General features: G+C 33.4%; 3 protein-coding genes across 3 annotated transcripts; 2 read left to right on the top strand and 1 right to left on the bottom strand.

Annotated features, from left to right (window-relative positions):
* The first annotated feature begins 2690 nt into the window (after nucleotides 1-2690).
* Nucleotides 2691-6973, top strand: LOC115996159. The gene is made up of 5 exons (XM_031235297.1): nucleotides 2691-2872; nucleotides 2966-3891; nucleotides 4012-5229; nucleotides 5313-6062; nucleotides 6429-6973. The coding sequence occupies exons 1-5, from the start codon at nucleotides 2691-2693 to the stop codon at nucleotides 6971-6973; spliced, it is 3621 nt and encodes a 1206-aa protein (XP_031091157.1).
* A 1377-nt stretch (nucleotides 6974-8350) lies between these two features.
* Nucleotides 8351-9195, top strand: LOC115997541 (peptidyl-prolyl cis-trans isomerase). Its single transcript, XM_031237113.1, has one exon. The coding sequence runs from the start codon at nucleotides 8446-8448 to the stop codon at nucleotides 8962-8964; it is 519 nt and encodes a 172-aa protein (XP_031092973.1). The 5' UTR covers nucleotides 8351-8445; the 3' UTR covers nucleotides 8965-9195.
* A 3047-nt stretch (nucleotides 9196-12242) lies between these two features.
* On the bottom strand, nucleotides 12243-13454 carry LOC115996157 (putative late blight resistance protein homolog R1B-13). The gene has a single exon (XM_031235296.1). The coding sequence runs from the start codon at nucleotides 13452-13454 to the stop codon at nucleotides 12243-12245; it is 1212 nt and encodes a 403-aa protein (XP_031091156.1).
* Between the last annotated feature and the right edge of the window lie 11 nt (nucleotides 13455-13465).

Below are 13465 nucleotides of genomic sequence, written 5' to 3'. Positions count from 1 at the left end.
AAGAACCAATGAAGGCATAAAACAATAAAATATCTTATTAAGCAGATTAGCTATTCTTATGACAGATCCATACATACTTCACCTTGCATGATTGTTTATATTAATAGGCTGATTCATACTTAATCTTGGATATATTTAAGGATATAAGTACTTTTCAAAGAAGAATAGCTAAGATTAACAACCTGGGTGTTTCCAGAAAAATAGATTGAAGTAGGAGAAGAATTATTACTAAACTCAACTGCTGCATATCATCTCTGTTTCAAGCTGTAGTATCATAGAGTAAGCGCCTGAACGAAAATAGAAAAAGTAAAAATCTTGACGAAGCCTCCAAATACAGTCACATGGCAATATGGCATATTGGTGAGTGTTCTTCCATTAAGTTGTACACCCAATTTTTTGTTGCTTTTTTCTTATCATCCCGAGTCAAAGATATAAATGCATAAAACAAGAACTACCCAGTTTTTCGGCTGCTGCACAACATGTCTATCTCCCCATTCATCTTTTTAAATTCTCAAGGAGAAAGAACTCAACATAGCACATGGCTCCATAAAACAAATTATTATTTATTAAGATACCACATGCACATATTTGTATAAATAAAACGGAGTACATATATATATATATATATATATATACACTTAAAAACACATAATTATTTAAATATATTGAATACATTGTAATCTACATTATATAATTCAATATACTTTGATTATTATTTTAATTGAATAAATTTTTAACTAAGTTCTATATAATTCAAGTATTATATGGATTGGTGTTAAGATATTCTTTTTTAATTTCAACAAATTATATGAATTATTGGTTTTTTTCGTTTTTTGGGTCAGAAAATAAACAAATGACATGTAATGAAAATATTAGAATGTCATCCATTAATAATTTGTATGCAAAAACATGTATTTGGTATATTCTAAAATTTAGATTATACACCTTTAACCGTTCTTCTAAAAATGGCTGATTTTTTTCCATTTCTAATTAAAAGTGTTTCGCCTTCAAAAAAAAAATTAAAAGTGTTTCAAAAAAAAATACAAAAAAATAGTCAAAAGATACAAATGTGTACACGTGAACTCCACTCTTTTTCTGCTGTTACCCATCATTTGCGTCTCCCAATTCATCTTTTTTAGTTCTCAATGAGAAAGAATAAAACATGGCACATGGCTCCATTGTAATAAAATATTAAGGAGTATTATTACTATAATTACTAATTCGTATTATTATTATTATTATTATTATTATTATTATTATATTGTATTAAGTTACCTCATGCGCAATTGCGCATATTTGTATAAATTATATATATATATATATATATACACACGCCCATACAGTAGTATTCCGTATATATTAGAGTAATATAAATGTCATTTGTAATCTACATTATATAAATTTATATAACTATATAATTATTCACAGTGATTAATTTTTCATTATTCATTATACATTACTCTTTACTAAGTTCTATACATTATTGTTTAGTAAGTTCTATATAATTCATGTATTACATGCAATAGTGTTCAAGATTTTTGTTAGTTTCAACAAATAATGTAGATTAGTGCCTTAGTGGTCTTATTTTTTTTATTTTTTATTTTTGCAGAAAATGAACAAATGACGTGTAATGAGAATATTGGGACGTCATCCATTAATAATTTGTTGGCAAAGACAAGTCAAAGACATGTATTTGGTGTATTCCGAAATTCATATTGTACACCTTTAAGTGTTATTACTAATGGTAAGAATATTATAGTTTTCAACGTATAGTTCTACACATTACTTTACTATAGAGTCTAATATTTGTTTTATTATCAGATTATTCGTGTGTGCGAACGACAATAACGCCGACATCGAATGAACAAATGAGAAAGAGATTACCTTTAAGCAACATTTCAAGTATGTTGTATACACTAAACAATATTAATTTGAACATCAATATTATAAATGTTCTAACAGGTTTATTATTAAATTATTCCTTTAATTAAAGCAAATTCCTCTCAACTCCTGGCTGCCCGTGATACAGATGACACAACCCAGCGTCATGTTCGTGCATTTGACTTAAATTTGACACCGGATTTGAATTCAGATATAAATGGTAATATTAATGTTCAAATTCTTACTACAACATTTTACTTAAATTTGTTCTTCAAATTTTTTTGTAATATTAACGAAAACTATTATTCATTTCAATTAGGGACAGACAATAATTGTTGTATTACAAATGAGACTGAACAAAGCGTCAACACAACAATTTACGTCCAATCAATACAACATGGAAGGAATTTAATTTCAGAATTTGATGATGTTGTTGAACCACATGAACGAAACATTGATTCAAACTGTGGTGAGCTTGAATATTACATATAAATAAAACATTTGTGTACCACCAAACTTTAATTATCTATTAATTATTTTTTTTTGCAGTGGATTATTCAGACTTTGGGGATCTGGAATTTATTTGTGAGCATTGTAATTCAATATTTTGGTACAACGAAAGGTCAAGCAATTCAAAATTAAATACCTCCCCGAAGTATTCGGCGTGTTGTGTAAATGGGAAAATAAAGCTGCCATTCATGATAAAGCCTCCCAAAAAGTTATACGATCTCTTTTTTGTTACAAGTGATAGGAACAAATGTTTCTTGCAAAATATAAGATCGTATAACAACATGTTTTGCTTCACATCAATGGGTGGTAAGATTGATAGATCACTTAACAATGGTGTTGCGCCACCTATATTTCGTATAAATGGCCAAAATTTTCATCGTATTGGAAGTTTATTACCAACAAATGGGGTTCAACCAAAGTTTGCGCAACTCTATATTCATGATACTGAACATGAAATAGAAAATCGTATCAACTCCGTTAGGTATAATATCTATCACTAAACTTCCATTTAATTTTCCATAAATAAAATATTATGACACTAAAATACTAATGTTTAATTGTTTAATTGTTTTAGGGGTGAAAACGATAAATTTAACCTACATGTTGATGTGGTTAATGACATTAAGGATGTTTTAGATCATTATAATGTTTTGGTCAAGTCATTCCGTATGGCCAAGTCATTTATTGATTCTAATCCACAAGCTGAGATTAAGATGGGGCTAATTGGAAGAAGGAATACAGATGCAAGAACATATTCATTACCAACTGCATCAGAGGTTGCGGCTCTCATTGTCGGAGATTTAGACCCTACCATGGGTGAACGTGACATTCTGGTAGAGACTAGGACTGGAGTTCTCAAAAGAATAAGTGAATTAAATCCAGCATATTTACCATTGCAATATCCAATTTTATTCCCATATGGCGAGGATGGATTTAGGGAGGATATTCTTTTTTCATCAAATGTTAGTACCCAACATTTCTCAAGAAAAAGTGTTTCACAAAGGGAGTACTTCGCATTCCGTATCCATGAAAGGTTGGATGAAATCTCAACTTTATTTTATGCTAGGAGGTTATTCCAACAATTCTTAGTTGATGCGTACACGATGGTGGAATCTTCCAGACTTATTTACATAAGATCAAATCAAAAAGCTTTGAGATGTGAGGCATATAAAGGTCTTTCAGATGCCTTAACGCGAGGTGAAGTTGAACCTAGCTCCAAAGGGAAACGAATAATATTACCCTCAAGTTTTACTAGTGGAGCAAGGTACATGATACAAAACTATCAAGATGTCATGGCCATTTGTCGGTTTGTAGGTTATCCAAACCTATTCATTACATTTACATGTAATCCTAAATGGCCTGAGATTCAACGCTTTATGGAAAAAAGGAACTTGAAAGTGGAAGATCGTCCAGACATCGTATGTCGTGTGTTCAAAATGAAATTGGATGTTTTGATCAAAGACCTTAAAAAGGGAAAAATATTTGGTCACGTCAAAGCAGGTATGATATATATATATATATATATATATATATATATATATATATATATATATATATATATATAATTTATTGATATGACTAAATTGTGTGTTAAACTCTAATTAATAACATTTTGTGCAGTTGTATACACAATAGAGTTTCAAAAACGTGGATTGCCACATGCTCACATATTGCTATTTCTAGAAAGAAGAGAGGAATACTCCAACCCATCTTTCATGGACTCAATCATTTCAGCTGAAATTCCAGACAAACATAAAGACCTTGAATATTATAAAGCAGTTGAGGAATTTATGGTTCATGGACCATGTGGCCATGCCAAGAGGAATTCACCATGCATGGTAAACAACAAGTGTTCAAAGCATTTTCCAAAGAAATTCATTAATGAATCTCAATTTGACCAAGACGGATACCCGTTGTACCGAAGACGGGATGACAGTAGAACCATAAAGAAGAATGGGATAGACTTGGATAACCAGTATATTGTGCCACATAATCGGTATATACTTTTGAAGTACAAAGCTCACTGTAATGTTGAGTGGTGTAACCAGTCACGATCAATAAAATACCTATTCAAGTACGTCAACAAAGGTAATGACCGTGTAACTGCTGAGTTTTATAAGACTACCACCGATGATACCGGTAATGAAATTGTTGATGAGATTAACATGTACTATGATTGCCGGTACATTTCAGCCTGCGAGGCTACTTGGCGCTTATTTAGTTTTGAAGTGCAATACAGAACTCCACCTGTTGAGAGGTTAAGCTTTCACCTGCCTGATTGTCAATCAGTTGTTTTCCAAGATGATGATACCATTGACCGTGTTTTAAATAGAGAGACTGTTGGTCAAAGTATGTTTAATGGTTGGTTTATAGCAAACAAAAAATTCAATGAAGCGAAGATGCTAACTTACATTGAGATGCCTACCAAATTTGTTTGGAAAAAAGACATTCGTGAATGGCAGCCAAGAAAGAAGGGTTTCTCGGTGGGTCGTATCTTCTATGTCCCACCAAAATCAGGTGAAATATATTATTTAAGGTGCTTATTAAACATAGTTCGTGGTCCTACAAGTTTTAAAGATATTAGGACACTGAACGGTGTTGAGTATATGACATTTCGAGATGCCTGTTATGCTCATGGTTTACTTGATGATGATAAAGAATACATTGATGCTATAAATGAAGCAAGTTATTGGTCAACTGCTCATTCAATGAGGAAGCTCTTTGTGGTTCTAATAACATCGAGCTCTATAATTAGAGCGGAAAATGTTTGGAATGAGGTTTGGAAACATTTGTGTGAGGATGCTCAACATTATCAAAGAAGAATATTACAACAACCAGGTAAAATTTGAAAGTTACTATTGTAAATTTGTTACTAAATGTTAGTGTTGTATGATTTTTAAATTACCTTTTCATGTTAACAGACTTGGTCTTAACAGACGAAGAGAAGAAGAACTTTGGTTTGATTGAGTTGGAAAAACTTTTGGAAGTACAAAATAAGTCTTTAAAAGACTTTCCAACTATGCCTATTCCAAATATGGATAACTCTACAATGGTTCATAACAGATTGGTTTTTGAAGAGTTATCTTATGATTGTGATGCCTTAAAACAAGAAGCTGAAGAGTTGTCTTCTAAATTGACTGATGAACAAAGAGTTATATACGATACTGTTATGCAAGACATTTCATGTAATCTAGGTGGTTTGTTTTTTGTTTATGGGTATGGTGGGACTGGAAAAACATTTTTATGGAGAGCGTTGTCATCTACATTACGATCTAAAAGGCAAATTGTTTTAAATGTTGCGTCAAGTGGCATAGCTTCTTTGTTGTTACCAGGTGGACGAACTGCGCACTCAAGATTTGCAATACCAATTGCAATAAACGAAGACTCAACATGTAACATTAAACAAGGTAGTCATTTAGCTGAATTGTTGATAAAGACGAGTTTAATCATTTGGGATGAAGCGCCCATGATGCACAAACATTGCTTTGAAGCATTAGACCGAACTATGAGGGATTTGTTGCGATTTGTAGACCAAAATAGTTCGACAAAGACATTTGGTGGAAAAACAGTTGTATTGGGTGGTGACTTCCGTCAGATACTACCAGTAGTTCCTAAGGGTACAAGACAAGATATTGTATCTGCAACAATAAATTCATCGTATTTGTGGAACAGTTGCAAAGTTTTGAAGCTTACAAGAAACCTACGCCTACGCACTGTTCGGCATGGGGTTGATCTACAAAGATTAGAAGATTTTGCAAATTGGATTGCTAATATCGGTGATGGAAAGATAGGTGGACCAAATGATGGATATGCAGAAGTAGAAATCCCAACTAATATGCTTCTACCATCTGATGGAGACCATATTTCAACAATTGTGAAAAGCACATTTCCGATGTTTGCCACTGGGAATTCTAATCCAAATTTGCTGGAAGGACGTGCTATACTAGCACCACCACTAGATGTGGTTAACTCAGTAAATGAATATATGAATGCGTTGCATACTTCTGAAAGTATAACATATTTTAGTTGTGACACAGTATGCAAAGCCGATGCAGATAATGGGATACTTGCAGATGTACACACCCCTGAATTCTTAAACGGAATTAGAGTTTCAGGTTTACCAAATCATTCATTGACTTTGAAAATTGGTTCACCGGTAATGTTGATGAGAAATATTGACCATAGTATTGGGTTGTGCAATGGTACCAGACTGATAATCACCAAGTTAGCAGACCGTATTATTGAAGCAGAGATAATGACTGGTGCTAACAAAGGAAATAAAGTTTTGATTCCCCGAATGTCCATGTCCCCATCCGATCCAAGGTTGCCATTCAAGTTTCAACGAAAACAATTTCCGTTGATGTTATCATATGCAATGACCATTAATAAAAGTCAGGGTCAAACATTGTCACATGTAGGATTGTTACTAAAGAAATCTGTGTTTGTACATGGTCAGTTGTACGTCGCTGCATCTCGGATTAACAATCCAAATGGTCTAAAAATATTAATTGCCAATGACTCAAGTGGAACTTTTACATCAACCACTAATGTTGTATATCATGAAATTTTTAATAATTTGTAATTTTGATTAATTTAATTTTATTCATAATATAAGTTGTATTTCAATATTTATTGCGAGATAAATATTTATGTTTATTTTTTTTAGGTGTTATGTAAATATTAAATTCATTTTTAATTAATTCACATAATTATACAATAAATTTAACAATATATATCCCGTGCATCGCACGGGTACTATACTAGTATATATAAATGGTATAAGGTTCAAATTGATCACCAAACGTAATCTCAAAGTGTAATTAGGCCACTGAACGAAAAAAAGTACAATTAGACCACTGAACATTCTAAATGTACGCAATTTTATCGGTTAGCAGGTTACCTTCCATTTTATCAAGTTGTCTACTTACATAGATGGTGAATTGACATCTTAAAATATTTTTTTAATACTAAACTTTAAATATAAAAATAAAATAAATAAAAATTTAAAATTTTAAAAATTTAATTAAAAAAAAAACAAACAAGCATGAATTGTATTTTTATTTTTTTTCATCTTTTAATTATTTTTTTTCAAAAACAAGCAAGCAGGCATTTAATTTTTTATTTTTATTTTTATTTTTAATGTACTATTAAAAAATTATTTTAAAATGCCAATTCACTATCCATATAAACAGACAACCTGATGAAATGGAAAGTAACATGGTGAAATTGTATGTATTTGCAATGTTTAGTGGGCTAATTGTACTTTTTTTTCTTCGTTCAGTGGCCTAATTGCACTTTGAAGTTACGTTCAGTGGCCAATTTGAACCTTCTTCTTATATAAATTTGACTATTTACAAAATTTACATAATAAAATTTATTTTATCTATAGTATTAAAATTCTAATTAGTTAGAATAAATTTTAATTAGTTAGGATAAATTTTATCTGTAATATTTTAAAAAATATGTATAATATCTTTTTTTTTTGAAAACAAAAAATATGTATAATATCTATATTCTCTCTATTTAAATTACATTGTATTACTATTAAATTATCATATTATTAATAAATATTATCAATGAAATAATCGAATATTATAAAAAGTTTTATGTTCAAAATATAATTTGATTTTACTAAATTGAGAGAATCATTAAATTTACAAATATTAATTTAAATGTTATAAAAATAATAAATTCGGGACAAAAATTTCCGTTATCATAATAAAAATATCTATATATATTAATTAAAAATATGGTAATTGATCTTATAATATCGTTCATTACCATATACATATATGTGATTGCTATGAAATTTACATAATATTTTATATATATTCATTTTTTATTTACAAAATTCACATAATAAAATATTGAAAATTACAGTATTTTATAGTAACTAGAGTTCTAGATTGAGTAGATTCTCCGTATAAACCCTCGAGTAAGATGGGATGACCTTTTCTTCTTCTCCAAATCCTTATATAAGCCCTAGGCACCGATTTGTAGCAAGTAGAAACCGAGAGAGCTTTTGTTTGTTTGCGAATTGTTAGAGAAAAATCCATGGCTAACCCTAAGGTCTTCTTCGATCTCACAATCGGTGGTCAACCGGCCGGCCGTGTTGTGATGGAGCTCTTCGCCGATACCACTCCAAAGACCGCCGATAACTTCCGTGCTCTCTGCACCGGCGAGAAGGGAATGGGGAGGTCCGGCAAGCCCTTGCACTACAAGGGATCCACGTTCCACCGCGTGATCCCTAATTTCATGTGCCAGGGAGGCGATTTCACCGCCGGAAACGGCACCGGAGGCGAATCGATCTACGGGACGAAGTTCGCCGATGAGAACTTCGTGAAGAGGCACACTGGCCCCGGCATCCTGTCCATGGCGAATGCCGGCCCCAACACCAACGGCTCGCAGTTCTTCATCTGCACCGCGAAGACGGAGTGGCTCGACGGGAAGCACGTGGTGTTCGGCCATGTCGTCGAGGGCTTCGACGTGATTAAGAGGGCTGAGGCGGTTGGATCCAGCTCCGGGAGGTGCTCGAAGCCGGTGGTCATCGCAGATTGCGGTCAACTCTCTTAGATCCGCTCATGATCTGTTTGATCTGAGTCCCTTTGATCTCCATATCTGTCGTCGTTTAGTGGCTGTCTTTATTTAGATTTGTTTGATCTCCATATCCGTCGTCGTTTAGTGTCTGTTTCTGTTTTTGTTTCCCCTGTCCCCAGTCTAGTATCAGACCTTATGCTTTGCTTTCATGTGTTGAGTACTTGAATTTGGTGGTTCTATCAATTAAACTAGTTTTATATTCGCAAATCTCTTTTACATATGCCTTTACTCTCTTAATACCAAATATTCAACTAAAAGTCACTGTATAATTGGAGGACCTCAGATGGTAATCTTAGTTTGTGTTTTTATTACTGGTTTGGTTGAAACATTGATGATCTGCTGCATTCGAATATCAGTTCTTTTCTGCTTTTGCATGTTTAGGAATAGTTTTTGCAACCTTAAATGTTCTTGTTTGGTTGATCTGCATATCTGGAGAGTCAATTTTTTCTGCTAATTAAGGGAATTCAGAATTGGATGGTTATTACTCAAGGTTGAGTCTTGGACACTTTTTCCTCATTTTGAGTGATCAATACATGTGTCTTAGCCATTTGAAGTTAAAAGGTTCTGGAAACATTGTATATTTTGGTTATTCCCCATTAAATTTGCTTAACTTTGACTAGGTTATGTGATGGACACATTGATACTTAATAATGTTGTCTTAAACTGAATTTCAGTGTGCCTAAGTGTTGCGATACTGACTAAGATGTCTCAGAAGATTTGTTTTCTAAAATCAAAGAAAATGTGTCAGCTGAAACACAACTGTGAATGAATTAGTGAGGACATAGATAATCCTTTCTCTTCTGCATTCTGGTTCCCCTTGATTGTTTTTTTCTGATGTAACACAAGAGTCTAGTAACCTAGTAGTACAATGCTTGAGGATGCGTTTGTTTAATGAGTGAGCAGGAATGTATCCCTTGGTCAATTATATATCTATTGCATCTTAAAAACATTCTTGATTTTATTTGGTGGACATATTCTTTGAGACTCTTTCTTTCTGTTAGGGGGTTAAGTAAACTAGAAACGGAGAAATGGAAGTGTTGGAGAGCTTATAACTTATTTGAAGGAGTCTTGTATTGCAAGCCTCACTTTGATCAACTCTTCAAAATGACTGGTAGCCTGCCTGGATAAGAGTTTTGAAGGTGACACACATGGTCTGTTGCTTATTTTGTGTTAAAAACTGGTCAGACACACACAAGCAGCAAAGTTTAAGACTTTTTGTTAGGACTCAAGAGAAATGTGTTGCTTGCAACAAAACTATTTACCCCCCACCCCCGAAAAGGTAAATCAGTCCATGCTTTATCTCTGCGTATTTGTTCTTATGAATGATGAGGGAAACCCGCAACTACTACTCTCGATAAACCTTGCTTTGTAATCCTAACCGGCAAAAGACCACAAAAATGTAAACCAACATAAATTGTCAATAACTAATTAGTTCAAATCAAGAAAGCCAATAGGTCACTTCCACTTTGCTAGGGTTACCATTTTTTCTGCACACTTTGAATTCATAGGCCACTCCCACTTGGCTAGATGAATTCTTTGCATACTGCATTAGTTCCACATCCCACAGAATGAGACTAATTTAAAAAAGCTTTGAAACCCTTGAGCGACTTAAATCCCTTCCACTTGAGCCAACATCTTTTTGATACTTCTTCATTCTTATAATAGAGAAATGGTGGGTAAGAAACCTTCAAAATCAATGTTAATTTTTACGACTTCATGCAAATTTTTGTTTGTCAGAAAACCGCTGTCTAAACATGTAAACATTGGATGTTGTTTCAAGTGCAGCCATGGAGTATACAACCAACTTCTCTGCTTAATTGAATCAAAAGGGCTTCAGAAGTTGTCTTTAAACAAGTTCCATTTATCCCCTTCACCAAATTAAAGGTTAAAAGCAAGCTTAGCTTGATTTTAATTTTCTTTGACACAAAAACACCAAAATAAGCAGCTGTATGTGTGCAGTGCGTGCACATACAAAGTAACAGACCTAACAACCTTTACGGCCTGTTTGGTAGACATGAATTGCATTGCAATTCCACCACAATTCTTTGGCCATTAGTATTTGAAACCCCAGAATGAACACAATAATGTAATTTGTCAAAGCACTTAGACCAGATTATTAGATTATTCTATGTTGAGCATATAATATATAAACATAAATGCGCAATCCAACTACAAGCTTAAACTTTTAGTTGAGATGGAGCATATGCTTCTATCAACATAGGCTTTTAGTTGAGATGGAGCACATGCTTCAATTATTCAAACATCTATTATCCAAAGATGGTTTTGAAAACAGGTACTTGATATCCTCTGCATATAACTTTAACTTGACTACAAAAATAAATAGCAGTTTAGGATCACAAGGTAGTGGATGGTCATTCAAAAATAAATAAGAGTTGAGACTAGAGATGAAGCAAGACAACTCAAGAAAACCATGCAAGGTCTTGTACAGAGACTCCAAAACTTGTGTGTTTAAGAATTAAGAATGAGATGATGGTGTAAAATGATCAAGTAAACTGTGGCTAAGGATCGGAGAAACAAAACAGTGAAAGAAAGGTTAAATTAGATCATCTCTACAACTTCTTAACTTCGCTATATATATAAAAGAAATTCAGCTCTGATCCTCCTGCAAACTGCAATGCTATGGCAGCATCCATCAGATTTCCAATCACCAACTTCTTCTAAGAATGAAGCACACCCCCCATTTCAGCCCACCAAAATATATAATACAGTTAATTCCACCAAAGGTCCCTGTCCGAGACTATCATTTTTGTCATTTAGCATCCCAGATTATTATTTTTTGGAGTTATTTTCATGACTTTTCCTCTTTTTCAGTAAGGGCGTTTTTTGTCTTTTCATATTTTTATGGTTTCAATAGATTTAGCTGGTTTAAGACTTTAGGTAACCTCTGAGTTTTAGTATCCATATTTTTCAACATGTTTTTAGTAAAGTCCTAAACCAATTAAACTAGTTGAATCCGAGAAAATAACAAAAGAAAAATTTGAAGAGACAAAAATGCCCTTACTAAAAATAGAAAAAGTCATGAGAATGACTAAAAGTGTCCAAAAAAATAATAGTCTGAGATGTTAAATGGCAAAAACGATAGTCTAAGACTAAGTATGGAATTGTCACCAAAGACAAAGGGTCCGGTGGAATTAACTCTATATAATATATAAACCCAACTTTTTGGCTAATCCACCAAAGCATCCACAAAAAACAAAAGCAAAAACCATTTCTGAGACTTGAAATGAATAAATTCAGTTCACATCCTGCAATGCTATGGCACCATCCATCATATCAAGCGGCCCAAATCCTTTGGAACAATCAAGGAGGGCAGCATTTCCATAGTTGTTGTTTTGCTCATCTTGAATCCACTCTGCAGAAGCCATAAGGGAATCCCTACAATAGCTTATCTTAATCAATGCTAGTGTGGCGATATCCCCAAAATCAGGAGGGATTCCTTCCAACCAATGGCAGTAACTTATCTCTAAACACTCAAGTATAGGGAAATGGTCACCCACTGCATTCCAATATTTGAGACTTCCCTTTACAATTACCAACCTCTTCAATCGACGGAACCCTCCATCATATGTCTCCCACTTTAGGCCTTTGCAAGCATTTATCAGTTTTAGAACCTCCAGGTTAGGCAACATACAAATAAGGCTCAAGTCACTCCACTGCAGATTAGACTCCAACAAGTTGAGCTTCTTAAGATTTGGTAGAAAACTAGTTGCCCATTGGATTCCGCTACATGGAATATTCTTGAGATAACCCCAACGTCTTATGCTTAGTGTCTCAAGTTGCCCCAAGTGCACACAATTATAAAACCAATCTAGATTATTATCATAAAATCCACCATCAACCCCCAATTTTTTTAAGTTCGGAATCATTGTAAACAAATCATTTGTACATGACTCAGAATCCAACCAAGATATATTCTCTAAGTTTGTATAAACAGCCGGCGGAATTTCTAATGAAAAAATTACTCCAATGCAAAAATTTCTTAATAGCGGCATTTTCCAAATTCTATATGCCTCAAAGGAACCCAATGTAACACCATCCCCACTAACAATAAAGCTTTGCATGTTCCAATGCTCAAAGAGTTTTATCTCAAAACTCTTATACGTGGACAAAGCTAAGTATCTCAAATGAACAAGATTTGCAAGAACATCTAGTGCATTTTCTTCATAATAAACTCTACCTCGTATGTCTACTACTCTTAGTAGCTTCAAGTGTGAAATTAGACGTTCCACATCTGTATACCAATTATAGTAAAGATAAGTAAAGTGAATGGAATGAGATTTGTGAAAGAACTCATCTCCGGACCTGACTTCACTATATAAAGATCTTGATGTATGACTTATCCAACGACAATGTTTTTTAAGTCCAATGACATTCAAGAAATTTTCACGTTTAGCTTCTCTCAAGTACAAATCTCGCAACATGTCATGTATCCTTATTCTCTTCATTTTCCCAGTGT

This window comes from Ipomoea triloba, chromosome 11 (genome assembly GCF_003576645.1).
Source record: "Ipomoea triloba cultivar NCNSP0323 chromosome 11, ASM357664v1".
NCBI lineage: Eukaryota > Viridiplantae > Streptophyta > Magnoliopsida > Solanales > Convolvulaceae > Ipomoea > Ipomoea triloba.
Note: the sequence above shows the minus strand (reverse complement) of the source record. Positions and strands in the feature narration are given on the sequence as shown.